General features: G+C 50.8%; 2 protein-coding genes across 2 annotated transcripts; both read right to left on the bottom strand.

Annotated features, from left to right (window-relative positions):
- Nucleotides 1–662: 662 nt before the first annotated feature.
- LOC111692089 (proline-rich protein 2-like) lies at nucleotides 663–1206 on the bottom strand. Its single transcript, XM_023455802.1, has 2 exons — nucleotides 1140–1206; nucleotides 663–1066 (listed from the first exon to the last, which is right to left on the bottom strand). The coding sequence occupies exons 1-2, from the start codon at nucleotides 1204–1206 to the stop codon at nucleotides 663–665; spliced, it is 471 nt and encodes a 156-aa protein (XP_023311570.1).
- Nucleotides 1207–4188: 2982 nt separating this feature from the next.
- Nucleotides 4189–5094, bottom strand: LOC111692088 (WW domain-binding protein 11-like). The gene has a single exon (XM_023455801.1). It carries the CDS (start codon nucleotides 5092–5094, stop codon nucleotides 4189–4191), a length of 906 nt encoding a protein of 301 aa, XP_023311569.1.
- Nucleotides 5095–9708: the final 4614 nt, after the last annotated feature.

The following is a 9708-nucleotide window of genomic DNA, read 5'->3' as shown; positions in this document are numbered from 1 at the left end:
ACTCCGTGCGTTCCTGCCGCGGAACCCGGTCAAGGGAACTGACATCCCAGATCATAGGTTGCGACATGGTTTCCAACGTGGAGCTCGATTAGAACTCCCGATGTCTCCACTGAGGACCCATGCCGACCGAACACAACATTCCGATCATATTTCCCCGCACAATTCTCAAACATTAGGCACTAACGATCACATATCACGACATGGCGCCCAACGTGGAGCTCGATTCGAACTTCCGTGGTCTCCACCGAGGGCCCATGCCGTCGTTACCGATCCCATCGATCATATTTCTCGACATGGCGCTCAACGTGGAGCTCTATTCGAACTTCCGAGGTCTCCACCGAGAGCCCATGGCGATTTAACACTACGCAAAGATCATATTCTATGACACGGCGGTTATTTAATGAATAGCGGTCGGACTGCGGACTGGACGTCGAGTGCGCCGCAGCCTGCCGTTCAAAAAGGCCCCTGGCAGGAAATCACGGGGTGCAATGTTGGATTTTTCTTGCGTCCCGTGACATCCCCGGGGTTTCGGAAAAGCATCTCTGAATGTTGATGTTTTTGTTTTTATTCTATCAAGAAAAAATGGTTAAATACATGACAAAATACAGTATATAGAATAATATATATGAAATAGTTGGTACTGAAAAATAGGTTAGTGTATGTTAGAGTGTCTTTGGCACTGGGGGTGGGGGCTGTCCAATGTTGGCTGCTCCGGTAGTCCGGCTGGCGGCTGGTTGGCTCTGCTGGGGGTTGGCCGACGTCCCTGGCCTCTCGTGGGGACGTGGCTGCTGAGTCCTCTTGGTGGGCGGCGGAGAAATAGCGACCATCCTTACTGGACGTCGCTTGCGCCTTATATCAAGGTGTCCGGGAAAATGCTGGGCCGGTCGTTTGATTGGACCGCCTACAGCGGGTGGTGGCTGGCTCAGGGATTTGGTCTCTGCATGTGGCCTAGCATGTACGTGTAGGTCATCCAGACCTTGGTCCTCGGCTTCTGCGGCTTCCGGTGGTGGCATCTCGTCTTCCTCGTCCGAGGAGACGTCATCATTGACTGGATTGCCCGGTAGTGCTGGGCGGAGGTTGTCTACGTGATATGTGATGAGTCTCCCGTCCTTTTCAACCTCGTACAGGACATCGCTTACCACGCGATGGATGCGATGAGGACCTGACCAGGCGATTCCGAAGGGGGTGGGGCGTCTTTGGNAGCATGGCTAGGGCCTGGTGTCGCCTCAGGGTAGGCTATCAGTGGACATGGAGGGCGGTCGTCATCCAGACGTTGGACCCGTCCATGGTCCGTAGGTTGCCGTCCTGGTTAGTTGGTTGGTTTTATTAGCGGGCCGGGGTGGAGACCGTCCTGGTCTTGAGCCCCGTCTTGGGGTGCCGCTGGCTCTATTGGCCGGCCGTGGTGTAGGTCATCTAGACCTTGGTCCTCGGCTTCTGCGGCTTCCGGTGCTGGCACTTTATTGCCGGTAAAAATGCGACCGTTGTTACTGACGACGGCTCTCGGGGTGTCGAATCGCCCTACGACATTTTCATCCAAGAATCTCGTGAATTCTCTGGCTGAGGCGGACCTGACAGCTTTAGCCTCCACCCACTTGGTGCAGAGGACTTCGGCGATGAGAATGAAGCGATTCCCAGCGAGAGACTCGGTGTAGGGACCGAGGACGTCGACGCTGATGGCTTCGAAGGGTACCGTTGATTGATGGGCACGTAGTGGAGCAGCTACTTGGGGTCTGTTAGGCTTCACAGCGGCGTAGATTACGCAGTCCTTTACGTATTGTCCTACGTGTTTGGTCATCCTACGCCAGGGGTACGTTTGCTGGATTTGACGAAGTGTTTCGACGCGTCCTGAATGGGCTTGGGTAGCGACGTCGTGATGGTGGTAGATCACGCGTCTGGCCATACAGCGTGGGACTACCAGGAGCTGCTTATCGCCGTCTCGACGCCAAAGGAGGTTATCTTGGACCAGGTAGTCTTGTAGGAACTGGCGTTCCCTGGCGGACGTGGGTCGGATATTGCGCCATCGCAACTTGTCCTGGGTGACTGTTAGGGACTGGACTTGGGCTGCCTTAACTTGTTGGTACACCTCATCAAAGGTGAGCAGGTTGATGGTAGGAACCTCCATTCGGCCAGGATCGAGCATGGATCTCGGGGTTGTGGTTGGTTCCGGATGCCGACTCAGGAAATCGGGCAGCTCATTATTTTTTCCTGGACAGTGTTCGACGGAAAAGGAATATTCCTGCAGCAGCAGGGACCATCTGGTGAGCTACGTTTTGGCGTCCCGTTGCTTGTTCAGCCAGAGCAAGCAACGATTGTCCATCCGAAGGGTGAAATGGACGTTTGCAAGCAAATGGGAACAGCGTTTGATGGCCCACACGACTGCAAGGGTCTCGATCTCGTTCACGTGATATCGCTTCTCCGTGGTGGTGAGGGAAGCGCTGGCGTGGGATAGGATACGTCGTTGCCCGTCGTCGGTTTCTTGGAAGAGGACGGCACCTATGCCCTCTAGGCTGCCGTCGGTTTGGAGTATAAGTGGCAGCTTCGGATCATGTCGGTGGAGAGTGAGTGGCCTGGCAGTGGCCTGCTTTAAGGTCTCGAAAGCAGCCTGGGTGTCTGCGGTCCAGACAAATTTGATGTCCTTCGTCAGCAGGTTGGTAAGGGGCTGAGTCAGCTGGGCGACGTTAGGGATGTATTCCCGGACCCAGTTGATGGTACCCAAGAAGCTTTGAAGCTGCTTCTTGGTTCGTGGAGCCTCGAACTTCTCCAAGTCCCGAATGTGCTTGGACTGTGGCAGAATTTCCTCTCCGGATATGTGGTGGCCAAGGTAGTCCAGCGTCCGTGTGGCGAAAATACACTTCTCCGCCGATGCCTTGAGGTTGTGGAGTCGCAATCGTTCGAAAACCAACGTCAGATGGTAAATATGTTCCTCCATGGTTCTGCTAAACACCAGGATATCGTCCAGGTAGACCTTTACAAATTTATGCAGAAAGCCAGGGAGGACTTCGTGGGTCATCAGACGCTGGAACGTGGCGGGAGCGCCCTTGAGCCCAAAAGGCATGACGGTAAATTGGTACAACGCCCCATCGGGCGTGGAAAAGGCGGTGAGTGGCATCGTCTCAAGGCTCAGAGGAATCTGCCAGTATCCACTGCGCAGGTCTAACAGGGTGAAGATGGTGGCATCATTGAGGTCCCTCAGGTTGTCGTGAATTTTCGGCAACACTGATGGTTCGTCCTCCGTCAGGGCGTTTAGTTGCCTGTAGTCGACGCAGAAGCGTGGCTTCTTGCCCTCACGTTCGACTATAACAGGCGGAGACGAATAATTGGACTGGGATGGCTCGATAATCCCCTTTTGAAGAAGCTCGTCCACCTGATCATAAAGGATCTGCTTCTTGTGGGCCGACATAGGATATGGCCGCTGATTGACACGCCCAGGTGACTTCAGGGTGACATGGTGTCTTGTCGAAAAGGTGGTTGGTTGGATGGTCGGATTCTCGAAAACGTCTCGCAATTCGAATAACAGCGGTGTTAGGGTATTCGCTGCTTCCAGAGGGATGTCCAGGTTGGCTGGCAGTTCCGCAAGAGGACTGTCCTGAACGGAGGGGGTACGCCAGTACAATGTTTGGCGCTGGTGTCGGCCAAGGTGGATGCAACGGCGTCCGAAATCAATGACAGCACCGGTTTCCCTGAGGAAGGGAATCCCCAAAACGACCTCTTCTCGGATGTCGTCCATGACATGGACAGTGGTGGTGTAAGCGTGTTGGTCGAAAAGGAGGGTCACGGCTTGGGTGCCCTGACTGGTGACGCTAGTGTTACCGCAGGCAAGTTGCACCTGGGTAACATGATCGCCCTTGGTGGCTGTTGGTTGGACAAGATCGGCTCGGACTATGTTGAGGGCGGCTCCAGAATCAATTAGGGCGGTGCATCTCTGACCTTCCAGGTAAACGGTCAGACGTGGCAATTCGGCATTGGCTGGGACGACCACAGTGGTAATGTTGTTGAGATCGCCGACAAGGGCTTCGACATCCATGTTGTCGAATGGGTTTGGTTCGAGGCGATTCGACAATCGGACCTGGATCTGGGAGGCTCACTGCCTCGGTGGATGGGCTGGAGCCCTGGCTCAGGTCTGGCTCGGACCTGCAGCAGGTTGGTTTGGGGCCGGACGGGTACTGGTGCTTGGTTGAGCTTGATTCGTCATCGTAGGGCCGGCCCTGGAAGAGTTTCCCTGCCTCCAGGGGTTGTGGGGGCAGTTAACCTGGCTCCGCAAAAACGGCACGGGCTTGGTGGCTGGCTTGAGTTAGCAGGCCCTGGTGGCCTTGGATTGGTAGGCGCCTGCCTAGGAGGTGGTCCACTGGGCAGGCGTGGACCTGCCGGAGGTTGACTTGCACGCACTGGTGCTGGGGGTCGGTCTCGTAAGTCGAGCTCGATTTGCTCGGCGAACCTGGATAGGTCCTCAAGGTTGTTGAACGATTGCGAACGTAGGTGTACTCGCAACCTTGGATTGAGTAGTTCCATCAGGATATCGATCATGGCTGATTCGGGTAGGTGGGGGTCTACCCTGGCAAACAACGCTCGCTTTTGGATAATAAACAGCGCTGTAGGTTCGTCCTCAAATTGTCTCTGACCATAGAGACGAGCTCGCAGTACTGCTTGTTTCGAAGGATTGTTATACCGCTGCAACAATCGATCCTCGAAGTCACGGAAACCCAAGAGGTATGATTTATAGGGTTCATGCCACTTGGCGGCATCACCTCGCAGCTGCCTTACAGCTAGGTCAGCTTGCTCCTGTTCGTCCTGGATATTGGACTGCCGGAAGTGCTCCCTTAAACGCCTCAGGAAGAAGAGTGGATCATCCTGATCGGCGCCGGAGAAGGTATGGATGAACGTCCTTGGTGGTGGCGTTCGGTTGCCTTGGATGGCTAGGGTCAAAGCCTGCAGAAGCTCGACGGTGCTTGGCGTAGAGCTCTGCGGTGTAGAAGGTCCAGGTTGGGACGGTGGTCCTTGATGCGGGTAACCATGGAAGGACACCTCGCTGTCCAGCAGGGAAGGCCTCAAAGGCACTCGTGGTGGGGTACCAGGTAGGCACGGTGATGGCTCCATGTCGGATGTTTTTTTTTATAAATTTTATTTTTTATTTATTTTTATTTATTTTTTTATTTTATTTTTATTTTTTTTTTGTTGGATTTATTTTATTTTTTTATTTTTTTTTATATTTTATTTTTTTATTTTATTTTTTTCTGTTGGATTTATTTTTATTTTTTATTTTATTTTATTTTTATTTTTTTTATTTTATTTATTTATTTTTTTTTTGATTTATTTTTTTCAAAAATGGTCTTCAGACCTAGGGTGGACCTGGTGGACCTGGAGCGGACCTAGTATGTGCCTGGAGGACCTGGAGCGGACCTGGTGGACCTGTAGTATGCCTGGTGGAGGCTTGGTGGACCCTGATGGACCTGGACTAGACGTAGTGGATCTGGATCGGACCTAGTATGGGCCTGGAGGACCTGGAGCGGACCTGGTGGACCTGGAGTATGCCTGGTGGAGGCTTGGTGGACCCTTGTGGACCTAGGGTGGACGTAGTAGACCTGGAGTAGGCCTAACGTGGACGTAGTGGACCTGGTGGACCTGGATTGGACCTGGTGGAGACCTAGTGGACCTGGACTAGGCCTGGTAGTCGTCGAAGATGCTTCGCTGGGATCGCACAGGCTCCCTTGCCTGTGTAGGTAACCTGGATATCGGTTACTCAAGCCTCACGTGCTGGGCGCCATGTCCACGAACGCGGTGGTTTCGTGAACCGTTGGGGGATTGGGACGTGGTTGGGGGTATCCCTAAGAATCCCCAGAACACGCTGGATGCGTGCAGAAAGCGTTTCTGCACGGCCGCGGCTGCTTCTGCGGATGTCGGGTTCGGCTCGCGTTGTGGAACGATAGGTGTAGGGTTCCCCTTAATTAATAAGTAAAGGGGAACTTGTTACGAATTCTTTTTTCCCTATTTTGTGGAATGGCAGACCAAGCCGTGCCACAAGCTGAGGGGAACAGCTTTAATATACCCCGAAGGGTCGCTGATACTCAGTACTACTACTATTTAAAAATTGGTAGCGATTACTCGTCACTAAAGGAGCGGACAATGAGAGGCTATTCGATTCAAACACTATAATACAAGTGTGAAGACCAACTCAGAGATGCTTCTCGTGTCAAGTCTCGACTGAGAGCGAGCTACCGAGGCAAAACTCGGCTGTCGTCGTACCTCATCCCCCGTTGCTTCACTTACCATTATGTTGCGGCTCTCAGGGTTTCTGGACATGTTAATTGTTTCTCGCGCAATCGCGCTGGACTCGAGATGTAGATAACCTGGTAGGATTGCGCTTAGGCATGGCTAGGTGAGAAGACGCGATCTAATTTTGTAACAACTTGTCTTTCCCTTAGATAAGATGTATGAGAGGTTTGACTCTATCAAAGGGAATTTGGATAGAAATGATATGAGATATAGGATCGGTATTGGAAAGATAGGGGAAAAGTGACTTAACACCAATAATTAGGTAAATTAGGTAGTTTGTATATATAATTCTTATAATTATATATATCTAGAGGTAAAACACTACGTTCATATAGTTCTGATAACTATAGGGGCGGTTTGATGCACTTCACTAGAGCTTATATCTAACACTTATAATAGGGCTGGCTAATGGCCCGTGATTTGAGTCTGCCGCGGGTCAGAAATAAATGCCCGGGCGACATTTTATCTTTCTTTTATAGATAAGTTAGGTTATATATATATTTATTAAACATAAATCTGGCTCTAACAATTGGGTTAAAGATTGCGAAAGGCTCTAATATTGACTATAATGGCTTTAATGTCGCAACTAAAATTTGGAGCGTCCCACAACAGAGACTGGCCGGATACGTCGATCCGGTTAAATAACTGCAAATGCCCGCAGTTGACGGTCCATCGCGATAGGTGATTCGCGGCCTTGATCCGCGGTTGATTCCCGGGTTTTTTCTACGAATTTTCTCCCTCTTCTTGGCCGGTGCTTCCCTGCAAGGCCGGGGACCATTGGAAAGTGGGTCGAATTCTTGACTCCCTGGAAGGTGGCTGCTGGCGCGTTGTCGGCTTCGCATCGGTCGTCCTCGATGTGGCCTAACTCGTCTCCATCACCAGAGGGCGCATTTTTGACGATTTGCGGCTTCTCGCAGGTGGATTGGAAACATCGGTGATTTTTGTAATTCGGCTGGCTTGGCTCAACTGCGGCTCTGCGATGTTGGAAATCTGAAACATAGTCGGTTTTGTTTGTTTCCCTTGGATACTGCTTCATCTTGGTTCGAGGCGGCTGGATGGTAACCGGATTCGAAACCTTGTCGATTTTTTCTCTCTTCGCTCTGGTAGTGATATCGGCTTTGCGAATGGAAGCTTTGTGTAAATTATGGCTTAGGACTTGGTTTGTGTTACTGGACATCGGACTTAGGACGTTGTCCGGGATTCTTGGATTCGGATTGGAAACTTGGGTGAAAATCTTACTTTCTCTCCTGACAGCGGCTTCGGCTTCAGGATTAGAAACATTATGTAAGTTAATGCTTTGCCTTCGATTTCTTATGTTGGAAATCGGGCTTGGAGCTCGGTGCTGGATTTTGAGGTTTGGATTGGAAACATAGGTGAAATTTTTACTTTCTCCTCTGACAACGACTTCGGCTTCGGAGTTAGAAACATTATGCAATTTAATGCTTGTGCTTTGATTTCTTATGCTAGAAATCGGGCTTGGAGTTCGGTGCTGGATTTTGAGGTTTGGATTGGAAACATAGGTGAAATTTTTACTTTCTCCTCCGACAGCGACTTCGGCTTCGGAATTAGAAACATCGTGGAATATGTTTGTTATGGCTTCATGTTCTGCATAGAGAGCTTGCACTGGAGCGCTGTTCCCGGCGTTGGAACTTAGATTCGAAATCTGAAGTCGCTCGCTCACATTATACGACACCTCTCCCCTTTCGTCGAGTGGACTTTGGGTTTCGACGACTTGAATTTGGTCGAATGACTGATTATTGATGACTTGGTATCGGCGACGGTTTCCATCTTCGCCTGCTACCTTGCGGATACGTAATTTGATTGGAGTTGGTGGGGCGGCGTGTACTTCTGCGGTGACTGTGATTTGTTCGGATGCTGAGCCATTATCGTCGTCATCGTCTTCTTCGCTGGAATCGTCTTCTTCCAGCGGAGGGTTCCCTGGCGGTGCCGGTCGAAGTTGATCGACGTGATATTTGAATTGTCTCCCATTCTTGTCTACCTCGTATATTTGTGGCGAGTTTCGGACGGCTATTGGAAACGGTCCTGCCCATGTAGGTGCGAAAGGATCCGTCGGGTTGTGCTCTTTTACCATTACCATGTCACCGACTTGGAAGGTGATGGTAGGGTTATCGTCTCGACGTGGATATGTGCCTTGATTAAAGTTTAATTGTCGAGCGATAATGGTTTGGCGTCTCAACCCCGCGTCTTCTCGGGGTCGCTTTCGTCTTCTTTGAAATTCTGGGATTTCCCAGTCCCCTTGCGCGGCCGCTTCGTAGCCTAGGAGGGCTGTTGCCGGTGATTCCCCTGTAGCCTGGTTCTTGCGTCGGCGCTGTATTGCTAGGGCACGTGGTACTTGTTGATCCCAGTTTCTTCGTCGTTGCTGATTGTGCATGAGGGCTCGCAGAATGGTTTTGAAATCGGCAACTTTTCGTTCGACGGGGTTCTCTCGTTGGAAGTAGATGGCGGTGTGATATGGCTTAATTTGCTTTCGCTGACACATGTTAAGGTATTTCTGGCTTTGGAACACTGTCGCGTTGTCGCAGATGATTACTTTGGGGTCTCCGTATCTTGTGAAGATTTCATCCTCTAGGAATTGGCAAATAGTGGCGGTTTCCGAATTTGCTGTGGGCTTGGCTTCAGTCCATTTAGTGAATAAATCCTCGACGACAAGAACGTATTTGTTATCCCGTGGGGTAACTGGATAGGGTCCTAACACATCTATACTGATTATTTCGAACGTGATTGCGCTGTGTGCGGTTTTTGTGGGGCTTCTTTCTGTATTTGACGGCTCTTTACAGAGTGGCATGGCAAGCATCTGTTGACGTACTCGACGATTTGCTTGCGTAGTCCTTTGGCATGGTATAGTTAAGTAATCTTCCGGTGAGTTTCATGTATACCGGGATGGGCCTCTTCTAGCACGTCGTGATAGGCGTGGATTACTTTTCTCAACTTGCGCTTAGGTACTAATAGTAGGTTATTTTCCCCTTGTAACTTGTATAGATGGTTATTGCGGACGGTGTAGCTGGTATGAAATTTACGTTCGTTGTTGTTCTGAGGACCGTTCATGCGGATGCGGTGCCATTTGAGGATGTCTTGTTGTGTTCTGCGAGAGTGTGCCTGGGAATTCTGGACCTCGCTCGTTATGCGTGATTTGGCAAATGGGCTCGGGTGGCAGCATTCTGGACTCATCCGTCATATCTACGGGATGAGGTTCGCTGGCGTTGCGACTCAGGAAGTCTGCTAGCTGGTTTTCTCGACCTGGACAGTGTTGAACTTCAAAGTTGTACTCTTGTAATAATAGCGACCATCTGGTAAACTTGGCTTTGGTGTCCCTGTTTTTCTCGAGCCAGTATAGCGATCTGCTATCTGTTATGAGGGTGAATTGGCTATCGGCTAGGATGCTTGATATCTCTTGATGCCGAAGATAGCGGCGTAGAC

The sequence above is a fragment of the Anoplophora glabripennis genome, unplaced genomic scaffold, assembly GCF_000390285.2.
Source record: "Anoplophora glabripennis isolate ALB-LARVAE unplaced genomic scaffold, Agla_2.0 scaffold859, whole genome shotgun sequence".
NCBI lineage: Eukaryota > Metazoa > Arthropoda > Insecta > Coleoptera > Cerambycidae > Anoplophora > Anoplophora glabripennis.
The sequence above is the reverse complement of the archived record's forward strand: the minus strand, read 5'-3'. Positions and strand labels throughout refer to the sequence as shown.

Coding starts and splice junctions, on each gene's coding strand:
- LOC111692088 (XM_023455801.1), bottom strand. CDS start 5,094: ATGGAGCCATCACCGTGCCTACCTGGTACCCCACCACGAGTGCCTTTG.